Below are 20695 nucleotides of genomic sequence, written 5' to 3'. Positions count from 1 at the left end.
GATTGAATGGAATTAAAAAAAATTATAAAAGATTTTGATTTGTTTGATATTTAAACCCAACTAATACACATGGATTGACAGCAAAAAGGAACAAGCCCTGCAAGCCTGATGCTACCAGGATTTGTCTGCAGTCTTCAAAATCTCGGAATTACCATCCTTGCTGGAACTATCACATCTACTGATCAGGCAGGCCTCGAGCCCTCGATTTCATCTTGAAATAAAGCTTGTCCTTTTAAGTTCATTATCAATGAGAGTTTTGTTAGAGATTTATGACATTAATTAGTATACCACATAAGATTTTTTATGACATACCGATATATTTATTATGAAATATGTAAAAATAAATTCATCACCATAAAACTATGTCAAACACTGCTAAGGTATTGAAAAGCGCGTGAAATCATTATTGATAACAATTTATTTCATATCTATCTATTTCTATTTGTTATTTAGGTGCAACATTTAAGTCAAGTGTTACCCTATTAAATTATGTTATAAAACTCTTGGTTAAAAGAACATATTTTATTCTTTATTTTATCTTACTTTTATTGACATGACAATGTTGAAAATGGTGTGACGAAGCTAGCACGCGAAATATCCTAACCCCAGTTGGAAGCGAGCTGGTCGTTGTCGACACTCGACAGTAACCCAAGGCTTATTATTGTATTTGCATTTTTGGTTTTGGATGCTGGTATGGCAGGCATCTTCAGGAGGATGCTACGAATATCCGCCCTCAGTCACCCGTGTACCAAGGTTTATTTTCAAGCTATCACATCATGTCAGTTTGAATTTGACAGTCATTGCAACGGTTCTCTCTCTGGAAATTTCTAAATTTCATTATTTTAAGCCTAATGCGGAGAACCTGTAGTTTGGTCTGTCAATTAAAACGATACTGTTTTCCCAATCGAAATGGTGTATTAATCTTGTGCTGAATAGGTGGTTCAATCTTTTCAAAACGAAGAAAAGGAAAATATAGTTCAAAGTTGCAACTAGCAATTTGTGGGGGTACAAACTCAGCATGAATCTTTCATAAGCTGAATACACTAGTCTTCAAGTTCAACAGCAGGTGAAGTACTGGGATGCCTGCTGCATGCATGGACAACTGAGGCAAAGTACGAAGCTTGAAACATCTGGTGTTAACATGTCCCAGTCCCAACTCCCAACATGAATCGCTGTGCATACATGGATCAACACAGAGGACACTAGGACACGAGTCAACAACATCTCAAGTGTGCTAAGGATGCTAGCTAGTAGAATCATAATCTCATGACAAAATATGATAACTTTTTTTTTCAATCTAGCACATGCATGAGGCAGTTCACATGAACGTAGGTCTGTCTGTTTGATGCTTTGACTGATCAAACAAACACAGCAATATCTTGCTACCTGGAGAAAGTCAGCTACCACAAGACTGGACCACCAATTTCCCTTGTCACCACCAGTACCACCATATCCGACAACACTAGCAAAGACAGCCATCACCGCGCCCTCAGGCTTCGCCGATTTGTCAGTTCAAGAGGACCTCCGCTTGAGCTCATGCGACTTGTGGAGGAGCAGCGGCGGACATTCCATGCCTGATGGGGAAGGGGAAGGTTTGCCTCCTGGACTGTGCGAGCCGATGGAGCTGACGGAAAGCTGGTTGAACACCGACGAGCTCAACGTGTCCGTGGGGCCGCCACACATGACCACCCCTCCAGGGGATATCTCCGGGAGATCAGGGTCAGAGATGCTGAAGCCACTTGAAGCGAACTGTTCGGTGACCATCTTGCACGCGCTCTCCAGGATACTGTCGATGTACTTCTGAAACGCTTCCATTCTGATCTGCACGCGCTTTTGGACCTGGTAATGGTAAAACCAGCCAACGATTGTAATGAGCAAGGCCTTGTATGCAGCTGTGGCTGTTACAAATAAATGCATCCCGCATTATATTGGGCTCAGATATGCTCCATAGGGAGCAGATATCCTGAAGGTCCTATTGTCCATAATCAGCCTGCTCACCGCAGTTAATTGTTTCAGTTAAGGTCAGCCTCCTAAACTAATTGTTTATTTCCTGAGATTCCGTTTTTTTACTTTTAGCAAGAAACCATTTAATCAACACAGTATTCGCAAACCTGAAAGCACCCTTCAAGCAAGAACACAAATATTGTAGAAAATTTCAATGGTGAATTCATAACTCCTTCAGAAGAATTGACTTATTCCATTAACGAGACTGTCCTTTCAACTAGCACCACAAATGCAGCTCACTAGTTAAATTGAATATATGGATAAGTGAAGCCTAAGGATTCTGCATCGTCCGATAAAGAATCTATTAATAAACCCTAGTCCAAGCTTCACTTCTGAGCTCAATGAATGTGACAAAAGCAAAACTACTGCAGAAAATACAAGAGTTGGCATTTTCTCGCTTCACGCAATTCAGGAAACTAATTTAAGAGCATGATAGAACAAATAATCAGAATTACCTCCACTTGTTCATGCAGTCTTCTTTGGACTTCCATCTGCGCTCTCAGTGCTTCTTTAACTTCTTGGCTTCTGCAGCAAGTAATCATAACATCAACTCTTTCGAATCAATCACAGTAAATAGTCTGAGAGTACTCAGTCTACAGAAAACGAAGAAGAATAAACTAATATGCTGGACAAGGAAAAGCTGATGAACCATACTCTTTCATATCCTGGGCAGGAACTCTAGGGGACACGCTCATTCCACTTTGAGCATCTAGAAGATAGGATGCTGCAGGTTGGGAAAGTTAAGCGCAAAAAGGAGGTCAGAAAATTAGTACGAGAACAAAAGGAGCTCTTTCACTGCTTTCAAACTTTAGACTAAGAAAAATGGATAGCTTGAACACATGCCATATGGTAAGAAGTTATATACATGTCACAAGACATACATGTGTTTTCCTCTATTTATTTCATTATTGGTGATTGATAATACTAATACATGCAGTATCATACAATTAGTACATATGAGATTAATGGTGCTCTTTTAAAAAGAAAAATCTCTGCAGACAGACTACGCTAAAGATTTGGGGGGAAAAAGAGTAGAAACCGTCCCCATGTGGTAAATATGGGGGTACTCACCGAGGATTTGCGACACGTGTCCATGCACATGCATTCAACTTTAAACATATGATCGAGATGTATTTTTCCAATTATTCCTCCTAAAATTAAACAACAATTTTCATACTTATGATGCATATGCATGGACACATCGTAAATCCACAGGTTGTTCCATGGGGACGGTCCCCACTCATTTTTTTTTTTCTGAAGAGTTGGCAGACACAATAACTGCAGAGGAAAGGTGGTACACAATCACAACACCGTTCTGTTTAGTAATAATATAAACAAACACAGTGATGCCAAAAAATAAACATATGATTTTAAATTTGTTTCTTTTTCCATCCAATGTCTATATGCGGATGCAGTTGGAGGCCTCCATCTGGACATGATTATGCATGTCGGCAGTGTGGTGATCCTATCAGAAGCATAACTGCAGGCTGAGGTTACAAACAGTAACTTGAACGTCTCTCCTTTTTCCTCCAATTTATAGCCAAGGCCTGCTACGGTGGCGGCTGGGGTTGGGAGAGCCGGGGCCTTGCCCATGGCCGAGCAAGAGAGAAGGTGTTTCCTTTCTAATCCCCATACAGGTTGCAGATAACAAGCCTCCCTGGCTAAACCATTCCCTATAATTCCCCTTTTCTTTCCTATCATTCCTCCAACCTTCCAAACTAACCCAATCAACTAACCAGCAATCTAACACTACACCCCTCCTGGACAAGTAGCTCATCCTCGAGCTGCAACCTAACCAACGATCTAACACCTAAAAGCAAGCTTTTTACATCTCGGCTCATTTTATTATTCTCAACCTGAAATGGATTGAGAAAAGAGGAGGGCTTCCGATAGAGAACAGCGATGAGGGAGGGGTGACCCTCCCCAACCGCCACTGCCGCAAACTCCAAGTTCGCCATCCACGGGGGAAAGAACCTGCCTGCCTCCCACATGTGGAACCGCATGCCCTCCCAATGCGGCGCAGTGATGCGCAACTTGGAGAAGCTGCGAAGGGGTGTGGGGCTAAATCAGGTGCAGATCGCACATCTCCTGCACCTACCGACATGCTAGGAGGCCATGCAGCAGCCTACAGCCACACCATCACCGACAACTAGTGGGCACTCTTCTTACTCAGCTACATTGACACAATCCTTCATCTTTGAATCTGGCATGGAGACGACTGCCGTCCCGCGTCCCATAGCCCAGCAAGCCACAAGGGAACACTAGCGGCATGGTGGTGGTGGTCACCGACGGTCAGATATCCATGGCCTCTAGGCGTGCCCAGAGAGATGCCATCTACTAGGTGAGGTTGTCCAATGCTTTGGCAATGGAATCCGGCGACGATGGCGATAGCACCTTTGGTTGCTTGTCGCCTTCATCGAAAGCTGATGTCTATGATAACAGATGTTATGGTGGCGGATGGGGTTGGGAGAGAGGGGGACCGGCCGGGCTTTGTCCACAGTTGAACATGAGAGAAGGTGTTTGCTTCTAATTCCTTCTTGCCTCGGTCAGGATTTCAGGGCCTCTAGACACGCCCAGAGAGATGCCATCTGTTGGGTGAGGTTGGCCAATACCTTGGCAATGGGATCCGGTGGCAGCGGCAGCACCTTCTTTGGTTGCTTGTCATCCTCATCGGAACCTAACATCTCTAATACCAGATGTTATGGTGGCAGCTAGGGTTGGGAGAGAGAAAGAGGGAGCCGGAGCCGGCCGAGGGACTTGCCCATGGCCGAGCAAGAGAGGAAGTGTTTCCGTCTAATTCCTGCTTGTGTCTAATCCTCATACAAGTTAATTCCTCTCTTCTTTTCTATCATTCCTCCAACCTTCCAAATTAACCCAATCAACCAACTAAGGCAAGGCTGAACAGATTTTCCTCTAATTGACTGTGGCTGTTAGCCACTAGGTAGGCCTATGACGTGCCCGAACAAGGCTCCTTAGAAGGAATGTGCCCACATGGCAGATCTCAATAAATTCAAATCTGTAATAGTAATCCACAGTTTTCTGCTACAATTCATTTGAAAATTTGTGAGCAAATAAGCATGCAGCCAATCCTTAGATAACTGAGGAAGACACCATTGGTATTTAGCAGGAGCTAGGGGTTTAATGCAACTTGAGGTTGCTGCCACTAAAAGGACGTTAAGCTAGCATTGGTTGGGTTTATCTTTTGTCTCCACCGAGTATGTAACCTGAAGTTTGTCTGGTGTGTGGGATGTGAGATTATTGTAAATATTTAAATTCTTCTTAATGCGATGATACACAGCTCTCCTGCATATTCGAGAGTGAAAAAAATTACCAATTAACCGTAACATGCTTCTTTCTATATAGATTCTTCTAGCGAGAGGTGGTCAGGTGCTCCTTCAAAAAACAAGTTACAAATATTAAAACGCAGAAAGGGTGGATACTATTCCAAGTGGATGGATAATGAAAGGGCTAATTTTTTCATATTCATGAGTCACAAATAATCCAGATCTAACTAAAAGCTGCTACATCTGTGGTCGGTTTTACTATGCCTGTAGCCCTGTACTACCCCTTGGGTCCCAAGGTTCAATGTTCTCATGAACATAGATGTTGATGACCTCAAAGGTTCATAAACGCACTATCACATCATCATTGGCCCCTCCAGCTACACATGCGAGCGCTGCATGGTTTATTACTCTATTGCAGGAAAACGGTGATATTTGGCGCCTGCATTCATTTAACTTAACTGAGGTTAAGCCGCCAAGTGCTAAATCCATGCCTTAAACTTGATTTGCACCGGGAAAACAAACTGAAAATGAAAATGAGAAGATAATCTTGGACGCCTTGGCAAAGAATAACAATATGCATCAATGTTATATCATTTTTTAGTAGCACATGAGCGCATACATTCCTAAAAGGTATATATGATGCAAGTTCAGTTTGTGTTTGCATAGATCATTTGGAAGCACAACTAAATCACTTTACAAATTATTGTTAGAATCAATACATCCTTATCAAGTAATAAATGTTTGTGACATGAGATTCATGATATTTTACTATGGAAGAACAACGGGAACACGTCTCTCTTCTAATTGTCATAAAAAAAAGGCAGACTCAGTGCTTGAGGCTCCCACATAAGTGGGGTCTAGGGAAGGGATAAAAGGAGGCAAGCCTGCTCCTGCAAATACGGAGAGGCTGCTTCGAACCTGTGTCCTAATGACTCAGGGAGACAACTCTCACCACCACACTAGGCCTACCCTTCTCTCTTCTAACTGCCATGATGCAGCAATTTCAGCAGTGTCATTTTTCCCTGGCATTCCCGTTAACCATAGCTCCACTATGACTAAAAGATCCTACATATTCGGTCACCATAAGAACAAACTACTCTGACTCCTCCTGTTCTTCCTCTGTTATGGTCGCTAGATCGGTGAGGGATTGGAGAGGGGTATCGATGGACAGGAACGTCGGCCGGGGGCCTCTGTCCACGGCCAAGCAAGAGGAGAGTTTCTCCCTTCTAATTCTTGCCTGCTTTATTTCTAATCCATTGATTACATAAATAAGCCGGCTGACCGCCCCTATCTAGCTAGAGATTCGTATCTCCTAAAAACTCTCCTAAAAACTCTCAACAAACTACTAACTGATAACCTTCCTAGATAATCTCAACTAATCTCCTAAATAATCTCAACTAATCTTATCTCTAACTATCCTTATCTAATCCCCCTTGGAGGGCCCATGGTTGCTGCTGTCGCAGCCCCTCTGTGGGCCTCCTTAGGCCCTGACACTACACCCCTCCTGAACAAGCAGCTCGTCCTCGAGCTGCAGCATGACGGGTACTCTAAGACCGAGTCTACTTGACCCAAAACCAGACACCTAGAAGACAAGCCTTTTACATCTCGACTTATCTTATTATTCCGAATCTGAATTTTTTTATCCCATAAGATAAGGCAGACACCCTCCGCGCATTGGACTTGCACGTGTGTAGCCACCTGGATCCCATGGACGCCATCTGGACGAAAGGGGAGCACATGGACGGGCACCTGGAGTAGGTCGCAACAATAACCAGCGGAGGCGCCCTCGTGGCGGCCGGTAGCGGAATGTGGTGGCGCTAAATAGTGTGCCCTTACCGATGACGAGGGAAGTGTCGTCCCTACCACCGCTGTCGTAGAGTTGAACTTTGTCGTCCGCGAGACACGTACCATGCTCGCACTTGGAGATAGCAGCCCGGTGCCGCTGTTGATGGCTGTCCGATAGGGCGAGGTCGCGCCCCCGTGTGCCGAGGTCAACCGTCACCAAGGCTGCCTTGAGCATCTGCCGGCGCATCCCCCGCACTCTCCGTCGTGCAAGGAAACCACGAGCAGCAGCTTGTATGCCCACAGCCGCTGACGTCTGGAGCCGTGCGGACAACGCCAGTTGTGCTGCTCATGTTGCACTGTTGCCTTGATTTACAGCAGCCCTTACTCAACCTTCTGGAGCATGGCTTGCATCTTTGCGAGATCAACCCTTATGTTGATCCACAAGTTCCCCATCGATGGAGCTGGTGATTGCTGGGCCGTGGCTGCCCCTAGTGGCATCGCCCATGGGGACGGAGACGCCGTCAACGAAGATGATGTGACGAAATTTGGCGTTGTCCCTGGGGATGGGCACGTCGGCGTCCAGGATGTGGTGAAAAAATTGACAGGCGATGCTGTCCATGGAGATAGGGACGCCGGTTGCCAGGATGGCGTGACGAAGGTGGCATGCGACGCAGCCCATGGCGATGGGGACGTCGGTTGCCAGGACGGCGTGACGAAGGTGACATGCGACGCAGTCCATGGAGATGGGGACGCCGGTTGCCAGGATGACGCCGCGAAATTGGCAACAGAAGCCATGGGATCAGATCGAAACCCAAGCTATCCTGTCCATCGATACTCCTCTCCAATCCCTCATCGATCTAGCGACCATAACATCCTCATTAGACTCATTCTGCATCCTCACTTCAAAGTCTGTTGATCAATAATAGACGACCATTTACAATTAGGGAAAGGCTACATTTCCCTTTACAAACTTACCACCGGTTTCCATCTTCCATAAAAAGACTACATACTATATGTACTCACACAAATGATATATTCATGTATCACTTCATGACTAGAAAAAAATGAGAAAGCTAACATAGAAAAACTATTAGCTAATCAGAATAATAATAAACATACAAACAAGGTACCACAAAAAATGAACTTTAACAACATAAAATATTTGAAGATAATACAAAAAGAATTGAATATTAACCGAACAAAATAAAAAAAACTCAACCTACGGGGGGTAAGACAGCCCCCGAGTATTGTATTAAGAAGAAGACCTTCTCACACAGGTCGAGAAAACCCCCGAATCCCTGCCCCACCCATACACATCGGCATCGAAGCCCATGTGAGGGGCCGAGCCTTAGACCTGTGCTTTAGCATGGGACAGACGAGGGGATTTTTTTAGCCACAGCCTGAAATTCGCTCCCACGGGGAGTCGAACCCAGGACCTGAGGAGTGCTACTCAGACCACATAACCAACTCAACTAGAGGCCCTTTCGCAACCGAATAAAATAGAAAGATTGATTAACACAACTTACCATCTTTAGATTGCTCTGATCCCTCCTTACCAGATTGTTTCCCTAATCTGTATTTCTGATCACATAAGAAAAACTTTTAGAATCAACTATTCTTTAGAGTTTTGCGAAACATGTGAGCACGCTGAAGTACCTGAAGATGGCTCTTCAAGTGAAAAAGAGTAAGACCCTTGACGCCCATTGTCCTTAAGATAGTTTTTGGTGTTGCTTCTGCATGATTATCTCATTCATTAAAAATATTTTCAAAACAAAGCAAACTAGAATTTAAATTAGTGTGTGCTTTCCTGGTTCATTGATAGCAAGTGACTAATAGCATACTACATGTAGAGTAACAATTCAACATTCAAATGGATCTAGTGACAGTTATGACTACTTTGCTGCCCCAGTTCACATAAAAAATCATGCTAAAACTCCAAAGCATACTTAGTTTTGAATGTTTGGCATGTATAGCTGGATTTACTGGCCATTTGATGCCAGAAATAAATCCATACAGAAATTAACAGAATCAAGTGCTAGCAACTTAAAATTTGAACAAGAAAAAACCATATGAAGCAGCAATATGCAAAAGTCATGTTTGCTTATGCTGATAAGTAGCTAACAGAAAACATGGCCACCTTTTTGCTAGCTGATCAAGTTCCAGTGATCAACATTAAGTTCAAAAATCTACAAAACAGAAATCCCTCCTCATAGTATTGCTATCAAGAATCAAACTTCATCAGTAGTTCAGTACAGGTCATACTTCAGCATAATATAAAGACCGGATGTGATCAACAAAAGGACCCATCTTTATTACATGCAGCAGAAATCCATGCCATACCTGTCAGCATGGTCCACAGCAAGAAAGCAGGAAAAATCATTCATGCACGCCCGCAATACCATCTTGTCTCGGGCACACTAGATCTGACCGCACATGCACAGTGCACTTGTCCAAACGAGAAACGGCTTGCGTTTAGCTCGAGCCTAAATTCCAGGATTTCTACACTAATGATCAGAACTTTCCCATAATTTCAGTGCATGCATCCCAATCCTGTGCATTCCCCGTTCCAGAACCTCGAGCGCGCCACGAAATCTCGCCTACCGAAGACCAAGGTGAGCACCATGAATGCACTAACCAGCAACCACGCATTGCTCTCCAATGCCAATAGCAAGGACCCGGACCACCAAAGAAGCCAGATTGGAGAGGAAGGAAGGAGGGGAGTAGCTCACTCTCGGGTCCGCCGAGCTGGGCCACGGCGTCGACGAAACGCTCGTGGAGGTCGGCCGTCCACCGCAGCCTGGGCTTGGGGTCCGCCGTCAGTACAAGGCTCGGCCCGCCGGGGCCGGAGCGTGTCGCCCCATCGCCGGGAACGGGGGCGTCAGGGCGGTGGTGGATCAGGCCAGGCGGGAACATCTCTTCCTCCTTCCGCTGCTCCTGCTAGCGCCCTCCGCAAGGATGGAGAGAGGACAGAGAGGGGCCTTCTCCTTCCCCCAAAAGCGAAGGATCCAATCCGAGAAAAAGTCCTTCCGCTTTCTCTCTCCCCTTTCTTGCTGGTTCTTGCTTCTGCCCTGCTGCTAGTGCCGCTTTCCACTGGCAGCGATTCTCAATCCTATCTCAGCTTCAGCAGTTCAGCCCTGGTCTCTTGGTGGCTGAAGCTGCAAGACTCGCATTACGTTATTGGCGGTAATGATATTTGTTAGTGCAGAGCGATGTCCTTTTCTGACACCGTCGATGGAAAATTACATCTGACTTAATAAATACTGTATCTGTTTAAGTCAGTAGAGACATCATTATCTCTGAGACAAATAACAACCACCTTTTAAAAAAAATCGTTTCTTTAATCTCGCTTGATTGGAGTAGAATGAAATCCTGAGTTGTTGGTGGCTGAACAATCATTGGGGCATTGAAATTTCATCACCCTTTTGCCTTTTTGTACTTGGGCTACCTTCTCACTACTCTCAGGGCGTGTTTGGTTACACCCCACTAAAATTTAGCCCCTGTCCCATCGAATGTTTGAACCTCCGTTCCGGGTATTAAATGTAGTCGGATTATAAAACTAATTTGTCAGCCAAAGATTAAAAGACGAGACGAATCTAGTCCAGTTGGTTGGGTCTATATTTCATACTCTTATTTAAAAGTCAAACGCTTGATAACCTGGGCTAAACTTTAGCAGGAGCAACCAAACACCCTCCCACTCTCCATCCCTCTGCTGTCTGTTCGGTGGGGGCCAAATTGGCAATTGGACTGAAGTATAGTAATTGATTAATCAGTTCTTGCTTGCAGAAAATATATAAAACGAGAGTGGGCGGCGGCACATGTGAGGGTGAGGCCTCAACCTGAACAGCGACTGATGGGTGCCTCCTCTCCAATTGTTTAGGGTTTTTCTTTCTGCTGCTCCTGTGTTTCTTGTTTACAAAATATTGTCTTTCACATGTTCATGTCCAGATCCAGACGTCATCACCCTTTCTGGACAAAGATATTACTCTTGTCTGGGCTGCTTCATTCCAAAAAAAAAATATTTGACGCCACATATTCCACCATACAATCTCTATCATAGAGTTGAAATAGAAAAAAATCTGTTTAACTTAGCATTTGACTTTAACTTATAAATAATAGATTTTTAGAGAAAATGTTTCTTATCCTTGTTTCCAAAACGATTGAAATTTACACAGCATGCGCGTACGACACTACATTGCAATTTTGCATCGCTCGCCGACGACCATGTTGTTAGGAAACGGCATTAAAAACAAAGTAAATCAATCAATAAATCATAGAGCACGACACGCGGATTTACATGTGATTACATTAGAAATTCTTTAATACGAAGGGAAACCACTGGAACCAGACAGTTAAAACATTCATTATATGTGGAATATTTATAGAACGTCGTCCGTAGATGACGGCTTACAAGAGGAGTAGATAATGGCGGCGCTGGGTTTCAGGCTCGGCCGCTCGGGGCGTTGGGATCCACCCTACTAAATTTCTCGTCACACTGGATGTTTGATGTTATTTAGAAATCTAATTATAATACTAGTTATATAGATAAGAGCTAAATAGCAAGACGAATCTATTAAACTTAATTAGTCCACAATTTGCACAAGTGATACTATAGTAAATATTTGATAATTATGGACTAATTATGTTTAATAAATTTGTCTCGTCATTTAGTTTTCATATGTGTAATTGATTTTATAATTAGACTATATTTAATACTAGTATTTGATATTTAAATATCTGATGTGATATGAACTAAACTTCAGTCAGGGAAACTAAACATCCCCTCAGTCTCACTAGGAGAGACCTAGCCTCGACGCATGCCGAGATGGCTAGGGACAAGGCAACGACGACATTGAGGACTGGGAGGAGGCAGCTAGTGGTGCACCCGATGGGGTAGGTTCCTCGCGTAGATGAGGACGACTTCTTGGAGTGACTTGTTTCGCTCGATGTCCCACGCATGACGTTGTGGTCGTGTTGTTCACCGATGATATAGATGGCCAAATAAACGCACAACACGGTAATGGCACTGACATTATAAAGCATGAGCCATGTTAGTAATCGTGTTGTGATGTGTCAGCATTAGTGACTAGTCATCGGTCCAGACACGACATTATAGTACCTAATCGTATCGTACTAGCACTATATAGCACTAGCACATGTTAGTCGTCGTGCCAGCACAAGCACTATTTTACTCTACGAGCCAAAAACATCTAGAACATCTCTAAGATTATATATATAATTGTCGGCGTTTCGACCTCGGGGGGTCCCTGGACCGACGAGTAAATTGTCGCTGCGTGTCCCAGCCCAGATGGGTCGGCGCGAGACGGGACACAAAAAGGGGAGAGAACAGTAAGGGGAACTCGCGGCCTTCGTGTTGTCCTGCGCCCAGGGCGGATAGATGCGCTTGCAGTAGGGGGTTACAAGCGTTCGTGTGGGAGAGAGAGAGAGAGAGAGCGAGAGCCTTATGCGTCGGCCCGTTCTCCCGCGCGGCCAACCTTCTCGTACGAGAGCCCTGGACCTTCCTTTTATAGGCGTAAGGAGAGGGTCCAGGTGTACAATAGGGGGTGTAGCAGTGTGCTAACGTGTCTAGCAGAGAGGAGCTAGAGCCCTAAGTACATGCCGTCGTGGCAGTCGAAGAGGTTTTGGCACCCTATTCATGTGATGTCGTGGTCGTCGGAGGAGAGTTGGAGCCCTGCGGAAGGACAGCTGTCGGGGCTGTCGAATCCTTGCTGACGTCTCCTTGCTTCCGTAAGGGGCTGAGAGCCGCCGTCGTCATGGAGCACGCGGGGCGCCATCATTATTTATTTACCGGGACGAGCCAGATGGGACGTCGGTCTTGTTCCCCGTAGCCTGAGCTAGCTAGGGGTAGGGTAATGATGGCCCCCCTGTGACGTGGTCGGTCCGAGCCCTAGGTCGGGCGAGGCGGAGGCTCCTCCGAGGTCGAGGTCGAGTCCGTCTTCTGAGGTCGAGGCTGAGTCCGAGCCCTAGGGTCGGGCGAGGCGGAGTCCGTCTTCTGAGATCGAGGTTGAGTCCGAGCCCTGGGTCGGGCAAGGCGAAGACCGTCTTCCGAGGCCGAGGCTGTGTCCGAGCCCTAGGGTCGGGCGAGGCGGAGTCCGTCGTCCAGCGTCGAGGTTGAGCCCGAGCCCTGGGGTCGGGCGAGGCGGAGCTTCCTATGGCGCCCGAGGCTGGACTTAGCTGCTGTCAGCCTCACTCTGTCGAGTGGCACAGCAGTCGGAGCGACGCAGGCGGCGCTGTTTTCTTGTCAGGTCGGTCAGTGGAGCGGCGAAGTGACTGCGGTCACTTCGGCTCTGTCGACTGAAGAGCGCGCGTCAGGATAAGGTGTCAGGCGATCCTTGCATTAAATGCTCCTGCGATACAGTCGGTTGGCATGGCGATCTAGCCAAGGTTGCTTCTCTGCGAAGACTGGGCCTCGGGCGAGCCGAAGGTGTGTCCGTTGCTTGAGGGGACCCTCGGGCGAGACGTGAATCCTCCGGGGTCGGCTGCCTTTGCCCGAGGCTGGGCTCGGGTGAGGCGAGATCGTGTCCCTTGAGTGGACTGAGCCTTGACCTTAATCGCGCCCATCAGGCCTTTGCAGCTTTGTGCTGATGGGGGTTACCAGCTGAGATTAGGAGTCTTGGGGGTACCCCTAATTATGGTCCCGACAATAATTTTAAAACATTAACATTTATAGCACTATAGAGTGGATTTATTATATTCAAAACAATAACAAATCATAATTCACAATAAAATGCACGCATCATAATCACATGATTTATAGGCCACCAGTTGGCCTAAGCCCTATTTGATAATGCCAACCACTTATTATGTCCTGCTCGTGCTAGCCCATCATGCTGGGGTGGCACCGGGCACGACACTAGACCCTGTGTCGTACTGGCATGAGCACTATATGGATCGTTTCGTGTCATGCTAAAGCACTACGGGTTCTGTCGTGCCTAGTGCCAGTCCATTTAGCATAGCCTACTTGGCCATATATAACTGACGGGAGCATGTTTTCGGGACTTCAAGAGCTGGACACGTGTCGGTTGTTGGGCAGGATTGTGGCATGCAAGGGCAAGGTGATGGTGAATTGTGACGGCACATGTGTGGAGGGTGTGGAGGAGGGGTGAGATGGCAAGGCAATTAAGGTTACCACACTGTGGGAGAAGAGTGAAAAATAGATCGAAATGTTTTAACGAATGGCAAAGTGAAAGTCGTTTAGAGGGGGTAAATAGGCGATATCTAAAGTTTTAACTCAAACAACAACACTTGATCCAAGATTTATAAAACTTTAAGTGTTAGAACAGAAAAGGTTAGCTCGGGATAAATTCCAAATTCAATACTTGCTATTATCACTAATAATGTAAGTGTGAAATTGAACTTAGCAACAATATAGAATGTAAGTGAAGATTAAAGCAAGTAGAACTTAGAGAGGAAGGAACAAAACAAATGGCAAAGCAAGAGCATAAAGAGGCAAGCAATTTATTTATCACAGTTCAGTTTCACAAAGAAACCTACGTCGCTATTGAGGAGTCGATTGAGGATCAGATTGCTTTCAACCCTCTCCTCACACAAGTGATCACGAAGATCAAACTTGAGTCTTTCCCTTTGCTCAATGGTGAGACCTAAGCCTCGCACGGCTCTGTAGACACTTGGAGGCTCTTTGAAAGTCGCCTAGAGGGGGGGTGAATAGGGCAAAACTGAAATTTACAAATATAAACACAACTACAAGCCGGGTTAGCGTTAGAAATATAATAGAGTCCGTGAGAGAGGGTGCAAAACAAATCGCAAGCGAATAGTGAAGTGAGACACGCGGATTTGTTTTACCGAGGTTCGGTTCTCTCAAACCTACTCCCCGTTGAGGAGGCCACAAAGGCCGGGTCTCTTTCAACCCTTACCCTCTCTCAAACGGTCCCTCGGACCGAGTGAGCTTTCTCTTCTCAATCACTTGGAACACAAAGTTCCCACAAGGACCACCACAAGTTTGGTGTCTCTTGCCTCAATTACAAGTGAGTTTGATCGCAATGAAAGAATCAAGAAAGAAGAAAGCAATCCAAGCGCAAGAGCTCGAAAGAACACAAGCAAATCTCTCTCTCTAATCACTAGGGCGTTGTGTGGAATTTGGAGAGGATTTGATCTCTTTGGTGTGTCTAGAATTGAATGCTAGAGCTCTTGTAAGTAGTTGGGAAGTGGAAAACTTGGATGCAATGAATGGTGGGTGGTTGGGGGTATTTATAGCCCCAACCACCAAACTAGCCGTTTGGTGAGGCTGTCTGTTCGATGGCGCACCGGACAGTCTGATGCACACCGGACATGTCCGGTGTGACAGCCACGTCACCAAAGCCGTTGAGTTCCGACCGTTGGAGCTCTGACTTCTGGGCCCGCCTGGATGTCCGGTGGCGCACCGGACATGTACTATAGATTGTCCGTTGCGCCAGCATGGGCGTGTCTGACCTCTACACGCGCTGGCGCGCATTAATTGCGCCTACAGGTAGCCGTTGGCGCCGTAGTAGTCGTTGCCCCGCTGTTACACCGGACAGTCCGGTGTACACCGGACAGTCCGGTGAATTATAGCGGAGCTGCTCCCGAGGCTGGCGAGTTCCGGAGGCCGCTCTTCCTTGGAGCACCGGACATGTCCGGTGTACACCGGACAGTCCGGTGAATTATAGCGGAGTCGCCTCTGGAATTTCCCGAAGGTGACGAGTTTGAAGTTGGTGTCCTCTGGCACACCGGACAGTCCGGTGCACCAGACCAGAGGTGCCTTCGGTTGTCCCTTTGCTCTTTTATTGAACCCAATACTTGGTTTTTTATTGGCTAAGTGTGAACCTTTGGCACCTGTATAACTTATACACTAGAGCAAACTAGTTAGTCCAATTATTTGTGTTGGGCAATTCAACCACCAAAATTAATTAGGGACTGGGTGTAAGCCTAATTCCCTTTCAATCTCCCCCTTTTTGGTGATTGATGCCAACACAAACCAAAGCAAATATAAAAGTGCATAATTGAACTAGTTTGCATAATGTAAGTGCAAAGGTTGCTTGGAATTGAGCCAATATAAATACTTACAAGATATGCATGGATTGTTTCTTTATTTTTAACATATTGGACCACGTTTGCACCACAAGTTTTGTTTTGCAAATTCTTTTGTAAATTCTTTTCAAAGACTTTTTGCAAGATAGTCAAAGGTAAATGAGTAAGATTTTTGCGAAGCATTTTCAAGATTTGAAATTTTCTCCTTTTGTTTGAAATGCTTTTCCTTTGACTAAACAAAACTCCCCCTCAATAAATTCTCCTCTTAGAGTTCAAGAGGGTTTTAAGATATCAATTTTGAAACTCCCCTTTTAGAACACAAAGAGATACCAATTTGAAATTTACCAATTGAAAATCATTAATTTTTTAAAATTAGGGTGGTGGTGCGGTCCTTTTGCTTTGGGGCCAATACTTTCTCCCCCTTTGGCATGAATCGCCAAAAACGGATACTTGGAATGAAATATAGGCCCTTTCCTAACTATATTCTCCCCTTTGGCAAATAAAACATATAAGTGAAGATTATACCAAAGATGGAGAGTGATGCGGAGCGACGGCGAAGGATTAATAGTAGAGTGGAGTGGAAGCCTTTGTCTTCGCCGAAGACTCCAATTCCCTTTCAATATGCCTATGACTTGGTTTGAAATACACTTGAAAACACATTAGTCATAGCATATAAAAGAGACATGATCAAAGGTATAGTTATAAGCTATGTGTGCAAATTAGCAAAAGAAATTCCTAGAATCAAGAATATTGAGCTCATGCCTAAGTTTGGTAAAAGATTGTTCATCAAGTGGCTTGGTAAAGATATCGGCTAATTGATCTTTAGTGTTAATGTATGCAATCTCGATATCCCCCTTTTGTTGGTGATCCCTAAGAAAGTGATACCGAATGGCTATGTGTTTAGTGCGGCTATGCTCAACGGGATTATCCGCCATGCGGATTGCACTCTCATTATCACATAGAAGAGGAACTTTGGTTAGTTTGTAACCGTAGTCCCGCAGGGTTTGCCTCATCCAAAGCAATTGCGCAACAGTGGCCTGCGGCAATATACTCGTCTTCGGCGGTAGAAAGATCGACCGAATTTTGCTTCTTTGAAGCCCAAGACACCAAGGATCTTCCCAAGAACTGGCAAGTCCCCGATGTGCTCTTTCTATTGATTTTGCACCCCGCCCAATCGACATCCGAATAACCAATTAAATCAAATGTAGATCCCCGAGGGTACCAAAGCCCAAACTTAGGAGTATAAGCCAAATATCTCAAGATTCGTTTTACGGCCGTAAGGTGGGATTCCTTAGGGTCGGATTGGAATCTTGCACACATGCATACGGAAAGCATAATGTCCGGTCGAGATACACATAAATAAAGTAATGAACCAATCATCGACCGGTATACCTTTTGATCGACGGATTTACCTCCTGTGTCGAGGTCGAGATGCCCATTGGTTCCCAAGGGTGTCTTGATGGGCTTGGCATCCTTCATTCCAAACTTGGTTAGAATGTCTTGAGTGTACTTCGTTTGGCTAATGAAGGTGCCCTCTTGGAGTTGCTTCACTTGAAATCCTAAGAAATACTTCAACTCCCCCATCATCGACATCTCGAATTTCTGTGTCATGATCCTACTAAATTCTTCACATGTAGATTCGTTAGTAGACCCAAATATAATATCATCAACATAAATTTGGCATACAAACAAATCATTGTCAAGAGTTTTAGTGAATAAAGTAGGATCGGCTTTGCCGACTTTGAAGCCATTTGCAATAAGGAAATCTCTAAGGCATTCATACCATGCTCTTGGGGCTTGCTTGAGCCCATAAAGCGCCTTAGAGAGCTTATAGACATGGTTAGGATACTCACTGTCTTCAAAGCCGGGAGGTTGCTCAACATAGACCTCTTCCTTGATTGGTCTATTGAGGAAGGCACTCTTCACGTCCATTTGGTAAAGCTTGAAGCCATGGTAAGTAGCATAGGCTAATAATATGCGAATTGACTCAAGCCTAGCTACGGGTGCATAGGTTTCACCAAAATCCAAACCTTCGACTTGTGAATACCCCTTGGCCACGAGTCGAGCTTTGTTCCTTGTCACCACACCATGCTCGTCTTGTTTGTTGCGGAAGACCCACTTGGTTCCTACAACATTTTGGTTAGGACGTGGAACTAAATGCCATACTTCGTTTCTCGTGAAATTGTTGAGCTCCTCTTGCATTGCCATCACCCAATCCGAATCTTGAAGTGCTTCCTCTACCCTGTGTGGCTCAATAGAGGAAACAAACGAGTAATGTTCACAAAAATGTGCAACACGAGATCTAGTGGTTACCCCCTTATGAATGTCGCCGAGGATGGTGTCGACAGGGTGATCTCGTTGTATTGCTTGATGGACTCTTGGGTGTGGCGGCCTGGGTTGTTCATCCTCCTTGTCTTGATCATTCGCATCTCCCCCTTGATCATTGCCGTCATCTTGAGGTGGCTCATCTCTTTAATTTTCTCCTTCATCAACTTGAGCCTCATCCTCAATTTGAGTTGGTGGAGATGCTTGCGTGGAGGAGGATGGTTGATCTTGTGCATTTGGTGGCTCTTCGGATTCTTTAGGACACACATCCCCAATGGACATGTTCCTTAGCGTGATGCATGGAGCCTGTTCTTCACCTATCTCATCAAGATCAACTTGCTCTACTTGAGAGCCGTTAGTCTCATCAAACACAACGTCACAAGAAACTTCAACTAGTCCTGAGGACTTGTTAAAGACTCTATATGCCCTTGTGTTTGAATCATATCCTAGTAAAAAGCCTTCTACAGTTTTAGGAGCAAATTTAGATTTTCTACCTCTTTTAACAAGAATAAAGCATTTGCTACCAAAAACTCTAAAATATGAAATATTGGGCTTTTTACCGGTTAGGAGTTCATAGGATGTCTTCTTGAGGATTCGGTGTAGATATAACCGGTTGATGGCGTAGCAAGCGGTGTTGACCGCCTCGGCCCAAAACCGATCCGGTGTCTTGTATTCATCAAGCATGGTTCTTGCCATGTCCAATAGAGTTCGATTCTTCCTCTCCACTACACCATTTTGTTGTGGGGTGTAGGGAGAAGAGAACTCATGCTTGATGCCCTCCTCCTCAAGAAAGCCTTCAATTTGAGAGTTCTTGAACTCCGTCCCATTGTCGCTTCTAATTTTCTTGATCCTTAAGCCGAACTCATTTTGAGCTCGTCTCAAGAATCCCTTTAAGGTTTCTTGGGTATGAGATTTTTCCTGCAAAAAGAACACCCAAGTGAAGCGAGAATAATCATCCACAATAACTAGACAGTACTTACTCCCGCCGATGCTTATGTAAGCGATCGGGCCGAATAGGTCCATGTGTAGGAGCTCCAGTGGCCTATCACTAGTCATGATGTTCTTGTGTGGATGATTAGACCCAACTTGCTTTCCTGCTTGACATGCGCTACAAATCCTGTCTTTCTCAAAATGAACATTTGTTAGTCCCAAAATGTGCTCTCCCTTTAGAAGCTTATGAAGATTCTTCATCCCAACGTGGGCTAGTCGGCGATGCCAGAGCCAACCCATGTTAGTCTTAGCAATTAAGCATGTGTCGAGTTCAGCTCTATCAAAATCTACCAAGTATAGCTGACCCTCTAACACACCTTTAAATGCTATTGAATCATCACTTCTTCTAAAGACAGTGACACCTACATCAGTAAAGAGACAGTTGTAGCCCATTTGACATAATTGAGATACAGAAAGCAAATTGTAATCTAAAGAATCTACAAGAAAAACATTGGAAATAGTATGGTCAGGTGATATAGCAATTTTACCCAATCCTTTGACCAAACCTTGATTTCCATCCCCGAATGTGATAGCTCTTTGGGGGTCTTGGTTTTTCTCATATGAGGAGAACATCTTCTTCTCCCCTGTCATGTGGTTTGTGCACCCGCTGTCGAGTATCCAACTTGAGCCCCCGGATGCATAAACCTACAAAACAATTTTAGTTCTTGACTTTAGGTACCCAAACGGTTTTGGGTCCTTTGGCATTAGAAACAAGAACTTTGGGTACCCAAACACAAGTCTTGGAGCCCTTGTGTTTGCCCCCAACAAACTTGGCAACTATCTTGCCGGATTTGTTAGTCAAAACATAAGATGCATCAAAAGTCTTAAATGAAATGTTATGATCATTTGATGCATTAGGAGTTTTCTTTTTAGGCAACTTGGCACGGGTTGGTTGCCTAGAGCTAGATGTCTCACCCTTATATATCAAAGCATGATTAGGGCCAGAGTGAGACTTCCTAGAATGAGTTCTCCTAATTTTGCTCTCGGGATAACTGGCAGGGTACAAAATGTAACCCTCGTTATCCTGAGACATGGGAGCCTTGCCCTTAACAAAGTTAGACAAGTTCTTAGGAGGGGTATTAAGTTTGACATTGTCTCCCCTTTGGAAGCCAATACCATCCTTGATGCCAGGGCGTCTCCCATTATAGAGCATACTTCTAGCAAATTTAAATTTTTCATTTTCTAAGTTATGCTCGGCAATTTTAGCATCTAATAATGCTATATGACCATTTTGTTGTTTAATTAAGACCATGTGATCATGAATAGCATTAACATCAATATCT

The 20695-nt window shown here is 44.9% G+C and overlaps 1 protein-coding gene across 2 annotated transcripts; it reads right to left on the bottom strand.

Annotated features, from left to right (window-relative positions):
• Positions 1-973: 973 nt before the first annotated feature.
• On the bottom strand, positions 974-10472 carry LOC100282682 (myb family transcription factor-related protein). 2 transcript variants are annotated; one of them, XM_020547733.3, is made up of 6 exons: positions 9803-10472; positions 8730-8806; positions 8600-8654; positions 2659-2728; positions 2460-2529; positions 974-1898 (listed from the first exon to the last, which is right to left on the bottom strand). In XM_020547733.3, exons 1-6 carry the CDS (start codon positions 9984-9986, stop codon positions 1656-1658), a joined length of 699 nt encoding a protein of 232 aa, XP_020403322.1. In that variant the 5' UTR covers positions 9987-10472; the 3' UTR covers positions 974-1655.
• Positions 10473-20695: the final 10223 nt, after the last annotated feature.

Source organism: Zea mays, chromosome 2, assembly GCF_902167145.1.
Source record: "Zea mays cultivar B73 chromosome 2, Zm-B73-REFERENCE-NAM-5.0, whole genome shotgun sequence".
Lineage (NCBI taxonomy): Eukaryota > Viridiplantae > Streptophyta > Magnoliopsida > Poales > Poaceae > Zea > Zea mays.
This window is presented reverse-complemented; position numbering and strand designations above follow the sequence as displayed.

What these genes read in the sequence shown, in the direction of transcription:
- LOC100282682 (XM_020547733.3), bottom strand. Translation starts at nt 9,986, where the DNA reads ATGTTCCCGCCTGGCCTGATCCACCACCGCCCTGACGCCCCCGTTCCC. An exon ending in ATCAGAGCAATCTAAAGATG is followed by an intron (nt 2,729 to 8,599) that starts GTAAGTTGTGTT and finishes CCCAACCTGCAG; the next exon opens with CATCCTATCTTCTAGATGCT. An exon ending in GACTGCATGAACAAGTGGAG is followed by an intron (nt 1,899 to 2,459) that starts GTAATTCTGATT and finishes TATTTGTAACAG; the next exon opens with CCACAGCTGCATACAAGGCC.